This window comes from Oryx dammah, unplaced genomic scaffold (genome assembly GCF_014754425.2).
Source record: "Oryx dammah isolate SB20612 unplaced genomic scaffold, SCBI_Odam_1.1 HiC_scaffold_28, whole genome shotgun sequence".
NCBI lineage: Eukaryota > Metazoa > Chordata > Mammalia > Artiodactyla > Bovidae > Oryx > Oryx dammah.
The window spans coordinates 47,859,381-47,881,320 of record NW_024070212.1 but is presented as its reverse complement, the minus strand read 5'-3'; the positions used below and the strand labels follow the sequence as shown (position 1 = coordinate 47,881,320).

At 43.4% G+C, this 21,940-nt stretch overlaps 1 protein-coding gene across 1 annotated transcript in view; it reads right to left on the bottom strand.

Annotated features, from left to right (window-relative positions):
- Positions 1-21,940, bottom strand: part of ABCA4 (ATP binding cassette subfamily A member 4) — a 167,772-nt gene that overhangs the window by 52,036 nt on the left and 93,796 nt on the right. The window contains exons 18-22 of the mRNA XM_040231916.1: positions 21,099-21,303; positions 15,763-15,828; positions 12,039-12,128; positions 9,900-10,074; positions 716-847 (exon numbers count right to left, since the gene is read on the bottom strand). Coding sequence (XP_040087850.1) covers positions 716-847; positions 9,900-10,074; positions 12,039-12,128; positions 15,763-15,828; positions 21,099-21,303 — 668 coding nt within the window. The remainder of the gene's footprint in view (positions 1-715; positions 848-9,899; positions 10,075-12,038; positions 12,129-15,762; positions 15,829-21,098; positions 21,304-21,940) is intronic.

Genomic DNA, 21,940 nt, shown 5'->3' with positions numbered 1-21,940 from the left:
AAGAATACATAACAGCATGAAAAAATTTTCATGATATCTTATGTTTAAAAAAGCATTAAAATAGCAGGTTACTAAATGGTAAGCAGAGTTTTATTCTCTTTTATAATTTCAAATATATGTACAGCTATACATGCATAAGAGAAAGCTTTGAAAAATTATATATCAGAGTGTTAACAGTGGTTTCCTATGGATGGTGAAATTACAGGTGATTTTTAGTTTCAATCTATATTGCCTTTCTTCCTGTGATCCCTCCTTCCTTTATTCAATGACTGTATATAATTTTTTATATAAGAGAAGTTTGGGAAAAAAGCAACTGAAAAACTTCCTCAAAAGTCAGTTTTTAATGCCTGGCTGAAGAGGAAAACAGGAGCCATGGTCCCCTCTGTGTGTCCCCTTGTGGTCCCTGAGTGCAACCAGACTTCTGGGCAAGTTCTGAGCAAGGGCCCCCAGGACCAGCCACCCTGGCAGAGAGAAGGCAGTGCCAGTCTCCTGAGCAGGAAGACCTCAGCACTGAGCATGAGAGAAACAGTCTCATGTTCTGAGGGACCTTCTCAGTGCCAACAGGACAAAGGACCCCAAATGTGGGCAAAGCCGCTGAAGAGTATGGCCTCTGGCCCCAGAGCCAGCACCCCTCAGCTGTGCTCCAGAGAATATGTTAGGGGAGGGCAAGGTGAGGTTAGGGCACCGGGAGGGTCCCGGTTCCTGTTCTGCTTACTGGTGGAACAGGATGTTGTGCTGTGGACACATGCCAAGGCTCTGCCGGATAGCGTCCAGGTTGGTTTCAATGTCCTTTCCCCCAACAAGCACAGTCCCGGATGTCGGTGGCAGAAGACCAGTCACGATGGACCTGCCAAAAGCAGGAATCAGTGGCAGAGAGCCTGGCCTTTAGGAGCACCTTAGGACAGCAGCCTCCACCCCAGGGTCAATGAGGACTCTCAGTAATTCTACCCATGCCTCTCAGTTAAACCCAAACCATCACTAGTGGCAGGAACCAACAGTTTCCCAGACAGGGCTTAGCATTGGTGTGTACTCAAGACCCCCAGGAGGGTGAGTACATCTGCCTTCCTTCTGTGCTTCTCTTATGCCCTAGTGCTCACAGGCAGGTGCCGATGGGCCTCTGGGATTTCCAGCTGCAGAATGCTCGCTTATAGCCAGAGATCTCTCCCCCACACAGCCATCACAGCTCCTGGTGCTGTGGGGGCTCAGTTAATGGTATTCAGCACAAGGGTCTGTGTTTTGCCTGATGTCACCACCACAAAGTGCTAGGTCTTGGTGAGAAGCCCAAGCATTCAACACGTATTTGTTAATTAGTTGATTGAACCCAGGCCTGGGAATTCTTAGAACAATTTTGGATCCAAAGTAAGAAAAAGCCCCAAAGCACTGTTAACTTATTTTTGTAAAATGGGAAATGACGACTCTCACTTCATGGGGTATTTTGTGAGGATTAAATACAATTATTACCTCTAAAGTGCTTAGAACAGTGCTAGCATAAAGGAAGAGTCAAAAATGTTACACTACTTTTATTAAGCGTTGTGTCCCAGCCCCAGGCGATGTTGCGTTTCTCATGCATGAAGTAATATAGTGTTTGGGGTCCTCTGACCATATTAGTTAACAAGGAGAGAAATGAGATGTTTCAGTGCTGCTCCTCCCAGCTTTGTCCCTGAGTCAGATACAATCTCAGACTCTCTGAACTTGTCTGTTGATCAACCACTAGAGGGTAACAGAACCAAGTGGAATGGCACCAGCCCCACATTCCATTGGGACTGAACCCGCCCTCAGAGAACATTCCAACGCAGGGTGTACACGGCTGTTCCTTCCTGGGGCTCCTCAAAAAGCCACAGGACTTGATGAGTGCATTCACATGGCTTCCCTGCCCCTTGAAAGGGCTGCCCCTGCTGTTCCTTGGGGAACCTTAGATGGCCGTGTTCTCTTTACTGCAGATGGCGCCTGGGTCCCTTAGAAAAGCCAGGGGAGTGTCCTGAGCTGAGGACTCCATGAAGAGCCTTCATCTTCCCTGAACTTGGTTTTCAGTTGCTCAGCTTTTTATTATTTTGGATCCAAAATTGTTGTGGTGATAATTCCCAGACCTGGGTTCAATCAGTTAATTAACAAACACATGTTAATGCTTAGGCTTCTCACCAAGACCTTGCCCTTTGTGATGGTGACATCAGACAAAACTTGGACCCATATGCTGAATACGTTTAACTGAGCCCCTAGAGTGATGGGCTTTCTGGTGGCTCAGACAGTAAAGAATCTTCCTGTCATGTGGGAGACCAGGGTTCGATCCCCTTGGTCAAGAAGATCCCCCTGGAGACTGGAATGACCACCTACTCCAGTATTCTTACCTGGAGAATCCCATGGGCAGATGGGCCTGGTGGGCTATAGTCTATGGGGATGCAAAGAGTCAGACATGACCAAACAATAACACTTTCACTACAGCACCAGGAGCTGTGATGGCTGAGTTGCAGAGGGATCTCTGGCTGTAAGTGAGCATTCTTTATGTATCTTTTTCTCCAGAGCTACCACCAACCCTCATAGGTAGGAAAAGGAATGCTCTTTGAAAGTAAGTAGTGCTCTACAGGCTTCTCAGGTAATGCTAGTGGTTAAGAACCCACCTGCCAATGCAGGAGACTTAACAGATGTGGGTTTGATTCCTGGGTTGGAAGATCCCCTGGAGAAGAGCATGGCAACCCATTCCAGTAGTCTTGCCTGGAGAATCCCATGGGCAAAGAGCCTAGGAAGCTACATTCCACAGGGTCACACAGACTTGGACAGGACTGAAATGACTAAGGCATTCAGAGGGTAGCCATCTATCAGAAGAGATGGAAACCAGATGTAAGGAATCCCCTCCATCATTGCCTTGGTTTGCATGTGGATGGGCACATCATCCCTGTGTGGAGAAGTTGATGCTGTAACTTAGCCTCTAATGGGATTGGGAAATATTTTTCTCAGAAGAGTCACTGAGAACCCATGAGGGATATTTCTTAATGAGTGACAGAGAAAAATCTGGTGGCATAAGATGGCAGAGTAGAAGGACGTGCGCTCATCTTCTCCTGTGAGAACTCCAAAACTACAACTTGCTGCTGAACAACCATTGACTGGAGAATGTTGGATCCCACCAAAAAAAGATACCCCACATCCAAGGGCAAAGGAGTAGCACCAGTAAGATGGCAGCAGGGGCGAAATCACATTTAGAATCAAACCCCTTACTGGCAGAGATGCTCAGAGGGCCCCAAAAAAACCTTGTGTGCACTAGGTCCCAGAGACCCCACAGAGACTGAGCCAGAACTGTGTTTGAGTGTCTCCTGCGAAGGTACAGGTGAGCAGTGGCCTGCCGCAGAGGGAAGGGGCTCTGGGTGCAGCAGACCTGGGCATGGCATAAACCCTCTTGGAGAAGGTCACCGTTAACCCCACCATAGAGCCACCAGAACTTGCACAGGACTGGGGAAACAGACTCTTGGAGGGCACAAACAGAACTTTGTGTGCACCAGGACCCAGGAGAAAGGACCAGTGACCCTACAAGAGACTGACCCAGACTTGCCCATGAGTGTCCGGGAGTTTCCGGCTGAGGCATGGGTCAATGGTGGCCTGTTGCAAGGTCAGGGGCACTGAGTGTGGCAGTACTTGCATGGGACCTTTTGAAGAAGGTTGCCATTACCTTCATTACCTCCACCATAGTTCGTGACATTATACAGGAGACAGGGATCAAGACCATCCCCATGGAAAAGAAATGCAAAAAAGCAAAATGGCTATCTGGGGAGGCCTTACAAATAGCTGTGAAAAGAAGAGAGACGAAAAGCAAAGGAGAAAAGGAAAGATATAAGCATCTGAATGCAGAGTTCCAAAGAATAGCAAGAAGAGATAAGAAAGCCTTCTTCAGCGATCAATACAAAGAAATAGAGGAAAAGAACAGAATGGGAAAGACTAGAGATCTCTTCAAGAAAATTAGAGATACAAAGGGAACATTTCATGCAAAGATGGGCTCGATAAAGGACAGAAATGGTATGGACCTAACAGAAGCAGAAGATATTAAGAAGAGGTGGCAAGAATACATAGAAGAACTGTACAAAAAAGATCTTCACGACCCAGATAATCACGATGATGTGATCACTAATCTAGAGCCAGACATCTTGGAAAGTGAAGTCAGGTGGGCCTTAGAAAGCATCACTACGAACAAAGCTAGTGGAGGTGATGGAATTCCAGTTGAGCTGTTTCAAATCCTGAAAGATGATGCTGTGGAAGTGCTGCACTCAATATGCCAGCAAAGTTGGAAGACTCAGCAGTGGCCACAGGACTGGAAAAGGTCAGTTTTCATTCCAATCCCAAAGAAAGGCAATGCCAAAGAATGCTCAAACTACCGCACAATTGCACTCATCTCACATGCTAGTAAAGTAATGCTCAAAATTCTCCAAGCTAGGCTTCAGCAATATGTGAACTGTGAACTTCCAGATGTTCAAGCTGGTTTTAGAAAAGGCAGAGGAACCAGAGATCAAATTGCCAACATCCGCTGGATCATGGAAAAAGCAAGAGAGTTCCAGAAAAAGATCTATTTCTGCTTTATTGACTATGCCAAAGCCTTAGACTGTGTGGATCATGATAAACTGTGGAAAATTCTGAAAGAGATGGGAATACCAGACTACCTAACCTGCCTCTTGAGAAATCTGTATGCAGGTCAGGAAGCAACAGTTAAAACTGGACATGTAACAACAGACTGGTTCCAAACAGGAAAAGGAGTACATCAAGGCTATATATTGTCATCCTGCTTATTTAACTTCTATGCAGAGCACATCATGAGAAACACTGGGCTGGAAGAAGCACAAGCTGAAATCAAGATTGCCGGGAGAAATATCAATAACCTCAGATGTGCAGATGATACCACCCTTATGGCAGAGAGTGAAGAGGAACTAAAAAGCCTCTTGATGAAAGTGAAAGAGGAGAGTGAAAAAGTTGGCTTAAAGCTCAACATTCAGAAAACGAAGATCATGGCATCTGGTTCCATCACTTCATGGGAAATAGATGGGGAAACAGTGGAAACAGTGTCAGACTTTATTTTGGGGGGCTCCAAAATCACTGCAGATGGTGATTGCAGCCATGAAATTAAAAGACGCTTACTCCTTGGAAGAAAAGTTATGACCAACCTAGACAGCATATTCAAAAGCAGAGACATTACTTTGCCGACTAAGGTCCGTCTAGTCAAGGCTATGGTTTTTCCAGTAGTCATGTATGGATGTGAGATTTGGACTGTGAAGAAGGCTGAGCACTGAAGAATTGATGCTTTTGAACTGTGGTGTTGGAGAAGACTCTTGAGAGTCCCTTGGACTGCAAGGAGATCCAACCAGTCCATTCTGAAGGAGATCAACCCTGGGATTTCTTTGGAAGGAATGATGCTAAAGCTGAAGCTCCAGTACTTTGGCCACCTCATGTGAAGTGTTGACTCATTGAAAAAGACTCTGATGCTGGGAAGGATTGGGGGCAGGAGGAGAAGGAGACAACCGAGGATGAGATGGCTGGATGGCATCACGGACTCGATGGACGTGAGTCTGAGTGAACTCCGGGAGTTGGTGATTACCAGGGAGGCCTGGCGTGCTGCGATTCATGGGGTCGCCAAGAGTCGGACATGACTGAGCGACTGAACTGAACTGAGTTTGGCCTCAGGTGAAACAACAGGGAGGGAACATAGTCCTCAACAGACAGTTGGATTAAAGATTTACTGAGCATGGCCCTGCCCATCAAACAAGACCCAGTTTCCCCCTCAGTCAGTCTCTCCCATCAGGAAACTTCCATAAGCCTCTTATCCTTCTCCATCAGAGGGCAGAGAGACTGAAAACCTCAATCACAGAAAACAAACTGATCACATGGACCAGAGCCTTGTCTAACTCAATGAAACTATGAGCCATGCCATGTAGGGCCACCCAAGATGGACAGGTCGTGGTGGAGAATTCTGACAAAACATGGTCCACTGGAGAAGAGAATGGCAAACCAATTCAGTATTCTAGCCTTGAGAACCCCATGAACAGCGTGAAAAGGCAAAAAGAGAGGACACTGAAAGATGAACTCACCACTCAGTAGGTGCCCAACATGCTATGGGAGATCAGTGGAGAAATAACTCCAGAAAGAATGAAGAGATGGAGCCTAAACAAAAACAACACCCTGTTGTGGATGTGACTGGTGATGGAAGTAAAGTCCAGTGCTGTAAAGAGCAATATTGCATAGGAACCTGGAATGTTAGGTCCATGAATCAAGGCAAATTGGAAGTGGTCAAACAGGAGATGGCAAGAGTGAAGACTGACATTTTAGGAATCAGTGAACTAAAATGGACTGGAATGGGTGAATTTAACTCAGATGACCATTATATCTACTGTGGGCAAGAATCCCTTAGAAGAAATGGAGTAGCCATCATAGTCAACAAAAGAGTCCTAAATGTAGTACTTGGATGCAGTCTCAAAAACAACAGAATAATCTCTGTTCATTTCAAAGGCAAACCATTCAATATCAGAGTAATCCAAGTGTGTGCCCCAACCAGCAATGCTGAAGTTGAACGGTTCTATGAAGACTTACAAGATCTTCTAAAACTAACACCCCCAAAAATGTCCTTTTTTATTATAGGGGACTGGAATGCAAAAGTAGGAAGTCAAGAGATACCTGGAGTAACAGACAAATTTGGCCTTGGAGTACAAAATGAAGCAGGTCAAAGGCTAACAGAGTTTTGCCAAGAAAACACACTAGTCGTAGCAAACACATTCTTCCAACAACACAAGAGGAGGCTCTACACATGGACATCACCAGATGGTCAATACTGAAATCAAATTGATTATATTCTTTGCAGCCAAAGATGGAGAAGCTCTATACAGTCAGCAAAAACAAGACCAGGAGCTGACTGTGGCTCAGATCATGAACTTCTTATTGCCAAATTCAGACTTAAATTGAAGAAAGTAGGGAAAAGCACTAGACCATTCACGTATTCAGTTCAGTTCAGTCGCTCAGTCGTGTCCGACTCTTTGTGACCCCATGAATCGCAGCGCGCCAGGCCTCCCTGTCCATCACCATCTCCCGGAGTTCACTCAGACTCACGTCCATCGAGTCCATGATGCCATCCAGCCATCTCATCCTCTGTCGTCCCCTTCTCCTCCTGCCCCCAATCCCTCCCAGCATCAGAGTCTTTTCCAATGAGTCAACTCTTCCCATGAGGTGGCCAAAGTACCTAAATCAAATCCCTTATTATTATACAGTGGAGGTGACAAATCGATTCCAGGGATTAGATCTGATAGACAGAGTGTCTGAACAACTATGGATAGAGGTTTGTGACATTGTACAGGAGGCAGTGACCAAGACCATCCCCAAGAAAAAGAAATGCAAAAAGGCAAAATGGTTGTCTGAGGAGGCCTAACAAATAGCTGAGAAGACAACAGAACTAAAGGCAAAGGAGAAAAGGAAAGACATATCCATTTGAATGCAGATTTCCAAAGAATAGCAAGGAGAGATAAGAAAGCCTTCCTCATTGATCAATGCAAAGAAATAGAGGGAAACAATAGAATGGGAAAGACTAGAGATCTCCTCAAGAAAATTAGATACCAAGGGAACATTGTCATGCAAAAATGGGTACAATAAAGGACAGAAATGGTATGGACCTAAGAGAAGCAGAAGATATTAAGAAGAGGTGGCAAGAATACACAGAAGATCTATACAAAAAAGATCTTCATGACCCAGATAACCACAGTGGCGTGATCACTGGAATGCAAAGTCAAGTGAGTGTTAGGAAGCATTACTACAAACAAAGCTAGTTGAGGTGATGCAATTCCAGTTGAGCTATTTCAAATCCTAAAAGATGATGCTGTGAAACTGCTGCATTCAATGTGCTAGCAAATATGGAAAACTCAGCAGTGGCCACAGGACTGGAAAAGGTCAGTTTTCAATTCCAATCCCAAAGAAATGCAATGCCAAAGAATGTTCAAACTACTGCACAATTGCACTCATCTCACACACTAGCAAAGTAATGCTCAAAATTCTCCAAGCCAGGCTTCAACAGTACGTGAACTGTGAACATCGAGATGTTCAAGCTGGATTTACAAAAGGCAGAGGAACCAGAGATCAAATTGCCAACATTTTCTGGATCATTGAAAAGCAAGAGAGTTTCAGAAAAACATCTATTTCTGCTTTATTGACTTTGTGGATAACAAAGCCTTTGACTGTGTGGATTACAACAAACTGTGGAAAATTCTAAAAGAGATGGGAATACCAGACCACCTGACCTGCCTCCCGAGAAATCTGTATGCAGGTCAAGAAGTAACAGAACTGGACATGGAACAACAGACTGGTACCAAATCGGGAAAGGAGTACATCAAGGCTGTATATTGTCACCATGCATATTTAACTTATATGCAGAGAACATCATGTGAAATGCCAGGCTGGATGAAGCACAAGCTAGAATCAAGATTCCTGGGAGAAATGTCAATAACCTCAGATATGCAAACGACAACACCTTTATGGAAGAAAGCGAAGAAGAACTAAAGAGCCTCTTGATGAAAGTGAAAGAGGAGAGTGAAAAAGTTGGCCTAAAACTCAGTATTCAGAAAACTAAGATCATGGCATCTGGTCCCATTACTTCATGGCAAATAGATGGGGAAACAATGGAAACAGTGAGAGGCTTTATTTTGGGGGGCTCCAAAATCACTGCAGATAGTGACTGCCGCCAAGAAATTAAAAGACTCTTGCTCCTTGGAAGAAAAGCTATGATCAACCTAGACAGCATATTAAAAAGCAGAGACATTACTCTGCCAACAAAGGTCTGTCTAGTCAAAGCTATGGTTTTTACAGTAGTCATGTATGGATGTGAAAGTTGGACTATAAAGAAAGCTGAGCGCTGAAGAATTGATGCTTTTGAACTGTGGTGTTGGAGAAGACTCTTGAGAGTCCCTTGGACGGCAAGGAGATCAAACCAGTCCATCCAAATGAAATCAGTCCTGAATATTCATTGGAAGAACTGATGCTGAAGATGAAACTCCAATACTTTGGCCACCTGATGTGAAGAACTGACTCATTGGAAAAGACCCCGATGCTGGGAAAGATTGAAGGCAGGAGGAGAAGGGGACAACAGAAGATGAGATGGTTGGATGGCATTACCAACTCTATGGATGTGAGTTTGAGCAAGCTCCAGGAGTTGGTGATGAACAGGGAAGCCTGGTGTGCTGCAGTCCATGGGGTTGCAGAGTCAGACACGACTGAGTGACTGAATTGAACCGAAATGACTTAGCATGCAAGCACACACAATGCTGTACAGATGAAGGACATGTGACGGTAGTGGTCACGACTTTATCACCACCATCGTGATAGAAATGCTGGGGATGCTGGGGATGGGGGACCAGCTCACAGCATCAAACACAAGAGACGATCCGGTTCTTGCGCGCATGGAACCACCACAACTTGGCTTCCTTGGAAAGTCACTTCAGCTCTCTGCATGTCCCCATCCCTGGCACCAAGGGGGCAATGAACTTACTACTCCACCTCTCTCTCCAGCTTCATGATCTAATAAAATGACTCATGTAAGCAAGCTTCGAAAGCTGCAGTACACTGTACACCTTCCTGGGACACACAGATAGAATACATTTTTCTCACTAAACTTCTGTGGGAAAGAATGTGAAGTTGCTCAATTGAGTCCGACTCTTTGCGACCCCATGGACTGTAGCCTGCCAGGCTGCTCTGTCCATGGGATTCTCCAGGCAGGAATATTGGAGTGGGCTGCCATTTTCTTCTTCAGGGGATCTTCCTGACCCAGGGATTGAACCCGGGTCTCCCACACTGCAGGCAGCCTCTTTACCTGAGCCACCAGGGAAGCCCTGGAGTGAGAAAGAATAGGCTGAAGCTAATAGAGGAAGAGAGCCAGAAAATGATCAAAGACTCACAAGGTCGTGGTCTTCCCTGCTCCATTGTGACCGAGGAATGCGGTAATCTGACTTTCGTAGAAGGTAATGTTAAGACGGTCCACAGCTGGCCTGCCATAGGGCTCAAATATCTTTACCAGATTCTTCACACATACTCCGGGAACCAAGCCTGGAAGCTCACGTTCAAAGAAGCAGCCTTGTTGGAAAAAATGAACATGATGTAACAATGCCCTCATGTACACACTACCCCAAGGTTCCTTGTTGAGACCACTGTCTTTTGTACCTATGGCTTTAACTATAACTTTATAATGGTGACTACACAATAATAATGGTAATAATAGTGTCTAACATTTGTTGAGCTGTTACTCTGTCCCAAGCATTGTTTGAAGTGCTTTATATAGATTTCCTCATTTTACCCTTAAAACAGTCTTAGGGGAACAGATATTACCATGCCATTTCTACAGATGAGGAAACCTAAAGAAATATCAAGAGTCCAATCAAGGTTGCATGGTTTATGAGTGGCAGAGCTGGGATCTGAATGCAAATGCGCTCACTGTCTGTATGGAGAGTTAGCCCTCAGCTCAGCCTTCAGTCCCAGGCCCTCATTTCTGACAGTCTACAGGGGATTTCCTCAGGAACTTCTTGGGACAGCTCAGGCTCCTCATTCTCTTTCCCAAACAGTGTTTTCCTTCAGACTATCTTATGTCCATTCCCCTAGTCACCTTGGCTCACGTCTTTGAGTCAGCTCTACTAAAGCTGACTACTTGCTTCTTAGTGCTGCAGTTTCTCCAGTTAGGGTAGGACAGTCCACTCGTTCCACCACTGTCCCTCCACTTTTAAACTCCATACTCCCCTCCAGTACGAGGCCCACTTGGTGTCCACTTCTCCCTGGCTTCGAGCCTCTCCCTGCTTTAGTCCACACGATACAGTGATGGGGCTTCCTTGGTGGCTCAGATGGTAAAGAATCTGCCTGCAATGCAGGAGACCTGGGTTGCATCCCTGGGTTGGGAACATCCCCTGGAGAAGGAAATGGCTACCCACTCCAATAGTCTTGCCTGGAAAATTCCATGGGCAGAGGAGCCTGATGGGCTATAGTCCATGGGGTCACAAAGAGCCAGACATGACTAACACTTTTCATTTATATGTGTTAATTTGTCACCTTAATATTGTAATTCTGAGCACTTAATCCTCTGCCAAAGAAAGCGGGGAGGGGGAAATCCTAATGCTTCTTCTCTCTTTGCCTCCTCTGGCCTTGTTGACAGTTGAGGTGGGACTGGACCCCCACCCCCTGACTTTGGTCTTGGAATTCTGCTCTGGGAGGAGGGTCTTCCCAAAGGTTCTGCTGACTGGAAACTGCAGGAACCACAGGTCTCCAACCTCAGCTTTGTGAAATGGCATCTGGGGTGCATCAGACACACAGAGGCTGGACCTTCTGCAAAGTCAAGTGAAGTCCAGAGGCCATGCTGCCTTTCTGCACCCGGGGTGACAACAGCGGAGCATTTCAGAATCCACAGAGAAATTCTAGAGAAATCCATATGCTTGAGGAATGAAGAACATGGCGGGGGTGGGGGAACCGGGGCAGAACTGGTTCAAGAGGGAAGGTAAGGGAGGTAAAGGCCAAGAGAACACTTGCAAACTTGGTCTATGAGCTGAGGAATTATTAAGTAACTTCCATGGTCAGGAAAGGCTTTTGATGGCCTGAATGAATGGACCTCTAGATTTGTAAATCACAAATGAAGTGTAGTCAGCTCCTCTAGATTCTTTCCCCCTGTGCACAGGAGCGTTTATTTTTGTCTTTCCTTATAGCTCATATCCGCTTGAAGTCCCAGTGACCCAAGTTATTGTTCTTTCTAAATCCTCGGAAGTCAGCACATTTGTGCAATTCACTGGGGATTTGCCTAACAAGGGCACAAAAACACCATATACTTGGGATTTGCTTTCTCCAGGAAATATGTGTTAATGTCTGGCTGGACCATTCATTCCACACATGGACAGCTGGACCCTAGAGAAGGTATCAGGTTTAACCCCTGTCAAGAGAGTCAGCTTCCTGGGTTCCATTCCACCCCACTCATGAAGTGTTCTGCTCTTGCCCTTTGCAGTATTCTGAACCTTCTCTTGCCTCTGTTCTGCATTCTTTATTGAGGGTTTTTTGTTTTTTACCATTTATTCCTTCTGGGTGTTCTGGGTCCTCCATTTCCTCTGTTATGGGTTCTGTCTTTTCCCAGGCTCTTTCTTCTCTGGTTGAACACCCTACACAAACCAGAAGCTACTGTTACTCTCCTGGTGAAGGCTGAGAATCAGGAAAGGAAACAAGAGAAGAGGGGAGCAGAGTTTCCTACCATAGCTGGAAAGCACAGTTCCCTCAGAAGGCCAGGTCAACACTGCCAGGACCAGCCCCGGGGAGGGCTCTGCCAACCTCTGACCTGTGGGGCTGTGAAGTTCCCACAGGGTCTGGGGAGAGGGGTTGCCTCCCAGAGGTCTGATTTGGCAACTGTTGGTGAGCGCAGAGGGAGTTTTGTACTAGGAGTTTCACTTATCCTCAGGTGGAGCGCACAATGTCAGAAATTGTGATTAAAAAAAAAAATTAAAACTAGGATTGACTTTTAAATGGGTTGGTTTTTTTTTTTCAGCTCACTAATGGTACTTTTCACTCCAATCCAAAATATGCTAAAGTCATGGGGAATCTTCAGTAAAAATCCATTCAAGCTGATATGATGGGCAGGCAGACTGAGACATTGGTTATCTGAGAAATCTATCGATACTTTTATGGGCATTCAAGTATTTGGGGATTAACACCAGAGCTGAGCCTGGCTATTGGACAGGCTTGCACAAATTGTGGTGTAAACACTTATGCACATATTCTCACCTTCACACATACTCTGACACACACAACACCCATACCCCTAGCTCTCACAGAGGCACTTTTTGTAAACCTTACATTTGGTTTCAAAGGACAAAATAGATAACTAATGAGAACACATTATACAGCACAGGGAACTCTACTCAATGCTCTGTGGTAATCCAAATGGGGAGGAGATCCAAGGAAGAGGGGATATATATACACATGTGGCTGATTTGCTTTGCTGTACTTAGAAACTAACACAGCACTGTAGAGCAACTATTCTCCAACACAAAAAATAAATTCATTAACTGAAAAAAAAGGACATCACAACATCCTGAAAGGGGAAGAGAAGCAGAAACACAGGTCAGCTAGCGAAGAAAGCAGAGGCGGGAGGAAACCATCGTCGCCAAGCGTCTAAAGGCTCTGGCTACAGGTGCACGTCCACGAGCAGGGTGATGTTCTACCGCTGCAGTCAGCCAAGGCCTCTTCCGTCCACACTGCCGTCTATAGACTGCAGGCTGTGTGGTGGACTGGCGCGTACTGGGCCCTGGTCAGGGACCGGCCCCTGCTGGTACTTCTGTTTTCTGAAGGACTGTTAAATCTATTGCCCACAATCCCTTTGATCACTTTACTAGCCATCATACTGCATTAAATGTATAATAATAAAAGAGCAGGAGGAAATATTCTCCTAGTCACTGGAGTGAGTTCCTTGCCAGGAAATGCATGTCCCAATTCCAGATTTTGTCCAAAATGGCCAACAGGAACTAGGTTAGACATTAGATGTCTCTTGGGCTCCATGTCTTCATCTGTGAAAGGAGCGGATTAGGTGGAAAAACTCAGCTCTTTTCTAATTTTAGAAAAATTTAGGAATCTATTTCAGTCTAGCTTGTGAGACAGGTGAAAAATATTTAGCTTCTGTTGGCAAAAATACATGTGACTCATTTTTGAAGGAGCACATTTGTCTTAAGATTTTTCTTTTTAGAGGCAGCATATCTGTTGAGATTATAGAGGGAAAAACATGCCCACAAAGTCCTGATACTCACTGAAATTAGAAACATTTCAGGAACAGACTTGTGTGTTGAAAATTCCCATTTATGATAGGTTATAACTTTATTATACTAGAAATTTAAAAGTTTACTAGATAGACAAGAAAGACAGACAAGGCAACATAATGGGGGTGGGGGACAAAAAACACTGAGCTGTTGAAATGTTGTTTGAATCATTTAAAAAAAAAGGCACTCCCCACTGCAAACCTTTTAAAGGTCCCTAGAGAAAACAAATATCTATCTTAGTGCTTAAAGGCTAAATCCTGGCCCAGGCCCAATAATACAAAGTAAAGAGCAAATAGGTAAGGAACAAACAGATTGGAAAGCATCTCCTTTGCTTCCAGAGACTTCCTAGCTCCAGGGGTGCCCCCAGGTCTCAGCTCTGGAATCTCTCTATCTCCTCATCCTTCCAGGAGTCCATAGTCCACAGCTCCCCTCTCTACCCCCCACTTCCCAGCTCTCAGCTCTGGAATCTCTCTATCTCCTCATCCCTCCAGGGGTCCATAGTCTGCAGCTCCCCTCTCTACCCCCCACTTCTAGAACTCTCCTTTGGCTTCTGTCCTGTTCAGGAAGAAAGGTACATTTTATCTGTGATGCACTCTGGGCAAATGTCCTTTTAACCCTCTTTCCCAATCACAAGAAAGACCAACACTAAGGGAATCTGGGAGTCTGCCCCAGCCTCTGGATGCCAGGAAAATAAAGTTATTTCTTTGGGAAAATAAATTTATTTATATTTGAAAAAGTGGAGAGGACCCAAAAAACCACACAAGGGGACACAGCAGAAGATGGATTCCTCTGTGATTCTCTAGATTTCTCTGCTTTATTGTTTTTTTAATTAATTTATTTATTTTAATTGGTGGTTAATTACTTTACAATATTGTGGCGGTTTTTGCCATACATTGATCTGAATCAGCCATGGGTGTACATGTGTCCCCTGGTCCTGAACCCCCTCCTACCTCCTTCCCCATCCCATCCCTCTGGGTTGTCCTAGTGTACCAGCTTTGAGTGCCCTGTTTCATGCATTGAACTTGAACTGGTCATCTATTTGACATATGGTAATATACATGTTTCAAAGCTATTCTCTCAAATAATTCCACCCTCACCTTCTCCCACAGAGTCCAAAAGTCTGTTCTTTATATCTGTGTCTCTTTTGCTGTCTTGTACATAAGGTCATCATTATCATCTTTCTAAATTCCATATATATGTGTTAATATACTGTATTGGTGTTTTTCTTTCTGACTTACTTCACTCTGTATAATAGATTTTTGTTTCATCCACCTCATTAGAACAGACTCAAATGTGTTCTTTTTAATAGCTGAGTAATATTTCACTGTGTATATATACTACAACTTTCTTTTCCAGATTCTATAGATCTGTTTGCTTTAAATTGAGAAGTTGCAAACCTCGTTTGCACCCTCAAGTGGTCTGGCATTCTTTTAAGTGTGCACTTTAATCCACTGGGCACAACCAGGATGCAAGGGCTTATCAATGCTCAGCCATCACCCTGGTCCTGCTGCTGCTAAGTCACTTCAGTTGTGTCCGACTCTGCACGACCCCATAGATGGCAGCCCACCAGGCTCCCCCGTCCGTGGGATTCTCCAGGCAAGAACACTGGAGTGGGTTGCCATTTCCTTCTCCAATGCATGAAAGCGAAAAGTGAAAGTGAAGTCACTCAGTCGTGTCTGACTCTTAGCGACCCCATGGACTGCAGCCCACCAGGCTCCTCCGTCCATGGGATTTTCCAGGCAAGAGTACTGGAGTGGGGTGCCATTGCCTTCTCCACACCCTGGTCCAGTCACTCACAAAATAGGGGCTCCCAGAGGCAGTGATGATGCACTAAGGAACAGAGCCCCCAGCAGACAGCTAACTAATCAGGAATCTCATACTTCATGTAAGAACCACCTCTACAATGCACACATATCCAGTACAGAGGCAAAGGAGTTAATTTCAAACATTTGTTTTTCTTTCTTAATAAAAAAAAATTTAAACAACTCACCTTCACCACCTAGCCAGTAAGACTCTTGTAGAAGGAAGTACCAAGGAAGTGGGGTTCCATAGTCCCCTAAAGATAGATAGGCAAATAAAGAGAAAAAGCCTAAGTAGTTCAATCTTACCATAGTTCTATAAGATCTAGAATTTATCTACCTGAACCTCAGGTTGTAACTATATATATTTATAGTTCATAAGCATTACATGGCTATCCACATGCTTCCTCTAAGACTACTTCTTCTAATATGCTTCAATTCAAAAGGTCCTGTTTCGGGGGTGAAATCAGCAACACTAAGACTGATGATCTTAGCTAACATTAGTTTTCCAAGAAACCATTTAATTAAAGAATTTAAGCATGCTCTTTTCAACAGTTACCAGATAATAATAGTGATGATAATTACTAACATTTGTTGAATGTTCTTTCTGTGTCAAACATAACTGTGAGCCCCTTCAATGTGCTAAATAATTTAATCCCCGAAACAACACAAAGGGATAGGTAGTGTTACTATTCTTGTGGATAAGGAAATTAAGGCACACTGAATTTGAAGCTTCTGCCCAATGTCACAGCTAATTTAATAGAGGTGTAAGAATTCCAACATTGGTAGTCTGGTTCTAATACCACTGATCCTTTTTTAAAAAAATTAACAAGTTATTTTTGGCTGTGCTGGCTCTTTACTGCTGCATGGGCTTTGCTCTAGTTGCAGTGAGTGGGGGCCACTCTCTAGTTGTGGTGCATGGGCTTCTCACTGTGGTGGCTTCTCTTGTTGCAAAACACAGCCTCCAGAGCACACAGCCTTCAGTAGTTGCAGTGTGTGGGCTCAGTAATTTCAGTTCCCAGGCTCTAGAGCAAAGGCTCAATAGTTTTGGCACATGGATTTAGTTGCTGTATGGTATGTGGGATCTTCCTGGACCAGGGATCAAACCCACGTCTCCTACATTGGCAGGTGGATTCTTCATCATTGAGCCACCAGGGAAGCCCAACACCACTAATCTTAACCATACCACCCTACTTGATCCACTTGAGTTTCTACAAATAAACTACCAAGTTTTTAGTCCAGTTCTCTTAGCTTGCTGCCTATAAATGTTGATTTTGTGAGAATATTATCTTTGCTTATTTAATAGTTACCCTGTGCCTTATGGCCAATGCTAGACTGTAATCCCTCAAGGACAGGCTTGGGTCAGTTTTTCCACTCCTTTTCTGAGTACCTGTGCTACTGAGCCTAATACATCGGTGCTGCTTAGTAAATAGTAGTGGCTGAACATATTAAAGCTTTAGCTTGACTAAAAGAAAGATCTTGAAATATACACAAATTTTATTTTCAATCTAATTAATTTTCAATTATACCTCTCTCATGGCCCAGTGAGATGGAAAAAATGGAGGCTGAGAAAGTCAAGGATATTTCTTTGAATCCACTGTTATAAGGTTGAATTATGTCCCTTGACTCTCTCTTCCCCCAAAAGAGATATATTGAGGTATGTATAGAATACAAAATAATACTTGATCTTTGTCCACAGTTCCTGGTACAGAGCTCTTAAAACCTTTGGAGTTTCCTGAATGATAGAAGTGCCCTTGTTATTCATCAGTTCAGTTCAGTTGCTCAGTCATGTCCAACTCTTTGTGACCCCATGGACTGCAGCACACCAGGCTTCTCTGTCCATCACCAACTCCCGGAGCTTGCTCAAACTCATGTCCATTGAGTCAGTGATACCATCCAACCATCTCATCCTCTGTTGTTCCCTTCTCCTCCTGCTCCCAATCCCTCCCAGCATCAGGGTCTTTTCCAGTGAACCAGTTCTTCACATCAGGTGGCCAAAGTATTGGAGCTTCAGCTTAAGCATCAGCCCTTCTAATGAATATTCAGGACTGATTTCCTTTAGGATGGACTGGTTTGATCTCCTTGCAGTCTAAGAGACTCTTGAGAGTCTTCTCCAACACCACAGTTCAGAAGCATCAATTCTTTGGTGCTCAGAGATTTTTGTGTATGGAATTTGTATCCTACAATTTTACTGAATTTTTAAATTAGTTCTAACAGTTTTTTTTTTTTTGATGGGGTCTTTAGAGTTTTCTATACATAAAATAATGTCATCTACAAATGTTACTATGTATAAATGTACCTCTTTTCTGATTTGGATGTCTTTCTTTTTCTTGTCTTATTGCTGTGGTTAGGACTTCCAATATTATGATGAATGCAAGTAGCAAATGGGTGTTGGGTTCTGAGATCCCTCCTGGTTGTGGATCACTGTGCCAAGGGTGGGGGTTATGGTGAAACTGTGTCTTAGACTCCCCTACCTGCTTTGCCTGATGTGTAGTTATCACTCAGCCAGACTTTAGGTTTTTTTAAAAGAGGAAATGGTTCCATATGAAGCTGAAGACTCAGTTCTCTATGAGGGAAGGTGAGTTCAGCATCTTCTTACACTGACATCTTCCGAAGAATTTGAACAGAGGATTGATACCACCTGGCCTAGATTCTGAAAGGATCTCTCTGAACACAGTGTGGAGGAGAGACTTCTAAAAGATGATGATGGAAGGAAGAGGCTTGGATTGAGAAGGTTGTGTAGAGGTGGTGATGAGGGATCATATTCGGAATCTATTTCTAAAGGTGAGTCAAGCACTCATTGATGGATTTTTGTTTCCTGGATTTAAGATTTAAATATGGGTTCTGAGAGTTCAAGCTGAAAGACTTCAGAAAGAATAAGATTTTGAAAAAATTGAAGTATACTTGATATAAAATGTTGTGTTAGTTTTGGTAGAATCACTCTGCTGTACACCATACCTATATTTATATTCTTTTTTTAGATTCTTTCCCATTATAGGTTGTTATAAGATATTGAATATAATTCCCTGTGCTGTACAACAGGTCTCTGTTGTTTATCTACATTATATACAGTATTGTGTATATGTTAATCACAAACTCCTAATTTATACCCCCCACGCTGCTATCACCTTTAGTAACCATAAGTTCATTTTCTTTTTTTCTTCTTTTTAAAAATATTTATTCATTTTTGTTTATTAATTTTGCTGCTCTAGGTCTTAGCTGTGGCATGCAGGATCTTCAGTCTTCACTGTAACATGTGGGATGCAGGGTATATTTTTTTAGCTGTGGTGTGTGGGATCTGGTTCCTGGACCAGGGATTGAACCCAGGCCCCCTGCATTGGGAGTGCAAATTCTTAGTTCCTCGACCATCAGGAAAGTCCCTATAAGTTTCTTTTCTATGTCTGTGAGTCTATTTCTCTTTTGTAAATAACAAAACATTTGCACTATGTTTTTACATTCCACATATAAGTGATATCATGCAATATTTGCCTTTCTGTATCTGACTTACTTCACTCAGTTTGACAATATCTAGGTCCACCCACATGACTGCAAATGGCATTATTTCATTCTTTTTATGGCTGAGTAGTACTCCATTGTATATTTATATTCTTTATCCATTCCTCTGTCAATGGACATATAGTTTGCTTCTATTCCTTGGCTATTATAAATAGTGCTGCTTTGAATATTCGGGTGCATGTATCTTTTCAAATTACAGTTTTCTCTGGCTATATGCCCAGGAATGAGATTGATGAATTATATGGCAGCTCTATTTTTAGTTTTTTAAGGAACCTCCAGACTACCTTCCATAGTGGCTGTATCAATTTACATTCCCACCCATAGTATAGGATGGTTCCCTTTTCTCCACACCCTCTCTAGCATTTGTTATTTGTAGACTTATTAATGATGGTCATTCTGACTCAGTTCAGTTCAGTCACTCAGTCATGTCCGACTCTTTGCAACCCCATGAATTGCAGCACGCCAGGCCTCCCTGTCCATCACCAACTCCCGGAGTTCACCCAAACTCATGTCCATCAAGTCAGTAATGCCATCCAGCCATCTCATCCTCTGTCGTCTCCTTCTCCTCCTGCCCCCAATCCTTCCCAACATTAGAGTCTTTTCCAATGAGTCAACTCTTTGCATGAGGTAGCCAAAGTATTGGAGTTTCAGCTTTAGCATCATTCCTTCCAAAGAACAGCCAGGACTGATCTCCTTTAGAATGGACTGGTTGGATCTCCTTGCAGTCCAAGGGACTCTCAAGAGTCTTCTCCAGCACCACAGTTCAAAAGCATCAATTCTTCCACATTCAGCTTTCTTCACAGTCCAACTCTCACATCCATACATGACCACTGGAAAAACCATAGCCTTGACTAGACGGACCTTTGTTGGCAAAGTAATGTCTCTGCTTTTGAATTCTGACTAGTACCTCACTATATTTTTGATTTGCATTTCTTTAATAATTAACAGTGTTGAACATCTTTTCATGAGCTCATTGATCATCTGTATGTCTTCTTTGAATAAATGTCTTCTGCCCATTTTTAGATTTAGTGTTTTTTTTTTTGCTGTTGAGTTGTGTAAGCTGTCCATATGTTTTGGAAATTAATCCCTTGCCTAATGCATTGTTTGCAATCATTTTCTTCCAGTCCACAGACTGTCTTTTTGCTTTATGCCTTTTTTGCTGTGCAAAATCTAAGAAGAAGTTTGATTATGTTCCATTTGTTTATCTTTGCTTTTATTTCTTTTGCCTTGGGAGACTGACCTGGGAAAACATTCCTATAATTTATGTTCAAGAGTGTTTTGCCTATCCCTTTCTAGGAGTTTTATGGTATCACATCTTATATTTTAAGTCTTTAAACCATTTTGAGTTTATTTTTATGTACAGTGTGAGGGTGTGTTCTAATTTCATTGATTTACATGTAGCTGTCCAGCTTTCCCAATACCACTGGCTAAAGAAACTGTATTTTCTCTATTGTATATCCTTACCTCCTTTATCAAAAATTAATTGGGTGTAAGTGTGTGGATTTACTTATGGGCTCTCTATTCTGTTTCATTGATCCATTTGTCTGTTTTTGCTCCAATACCATGCTGTTTTGATTCCTATAGTTTTGTAGTATTGTCTGAAGTCTGGGAGGTTATGCTTCCAGCTTTGTTCTTTTTCCTCAGGATTACTTTGGCAATTTTGAGTCTTTCATGGTTCCATATAAATTTTAGGATTATTTGTTCTAGTTCTGTGAAAAATATCTTGAGTAATTTGATAGTGAGTGAGTAAGTGAAAGTCATTCAGTCATGTCTGACTATTTGTGACCCCATGGACTACACAGTCCATGGAATTCTCCAGGCCAGAATACTGGAGTAATTCAATAGGGATCACATTAAATCTGTAGATTGCTTTGGGAAGTATGGCCATTTGAACAATATTAGTTTTTCCAATCCAAAAGCATGGGCTATTTGATTAAGATTTAAACTAGAGTGAAAAGGCAGAGTAACCAAAGAACATAATTACCTTTACCCTATGGAGGAGGACCCTTACCTGGAAACACCTGGTCAAGATACCAGGCAAGCAAGCCATACAGAGCAGCATCAAGGAGCATCATCTTCATGGACATCAGAAAACTGAATTCATCCCCTTCCATGGGACTATTCCCAATATTGCTCCACTGCAGCCCCATACCTTGCTCTTCAAAACGAGCCAGGTACTCAGTGCCAAACCCAAATGCCACAGGAGACAGCAGGCTCTGCAGTGGGGCAAAGAAGACATGAAAGAAGAGCAGAGGATCTTTAACCCAACCCAACAGAACCCACAAGGTAGGGAGGAAGGCTGATGGAGGGTCTATAATGTATTCTGATCTAAGACCACTCCAGGGAGGGGTTAAGGCAGCCTTCCCACAGGAAGAGAATTCTGGGAATACTTCTCAGGCCTCAGGGACCCCTGCCCAATACCTACTTGGCCACTTTTCACCTGTCCAATGGATCATAGTAGTGCACTAGGGAAGACAACACAATAAAGGACCAAAGGTCCTCAAGCTTGTCTTCCTACCTTTCCCTGCCTCTACCTACTTCTTCCATAAAATCTCACAGTTTTTGGCACAACAAAGAAGCTAACTTGAGCTGCTTTGTGAGAATCCCAATAAAAGTGTCCATAAAGTCATCAGTGTTTTAGAGCAGACTAGAAGGCTAGACACGATATTGTCTCATGACGTTCTGAGCAATGTTAGGCCCCAAATCCTCAGCTTATAATGACTATCACCTTTTCTCATTTCCAGACTAGAGAAAATCTTTTCCTTAGAATCTCCTTGAAGAGCACAAGTAACTGAATAGGTGGTATGCAGAAAGTCTAAAGAGGAAGTCCCCCAGCCACATCCCCACAGTTGC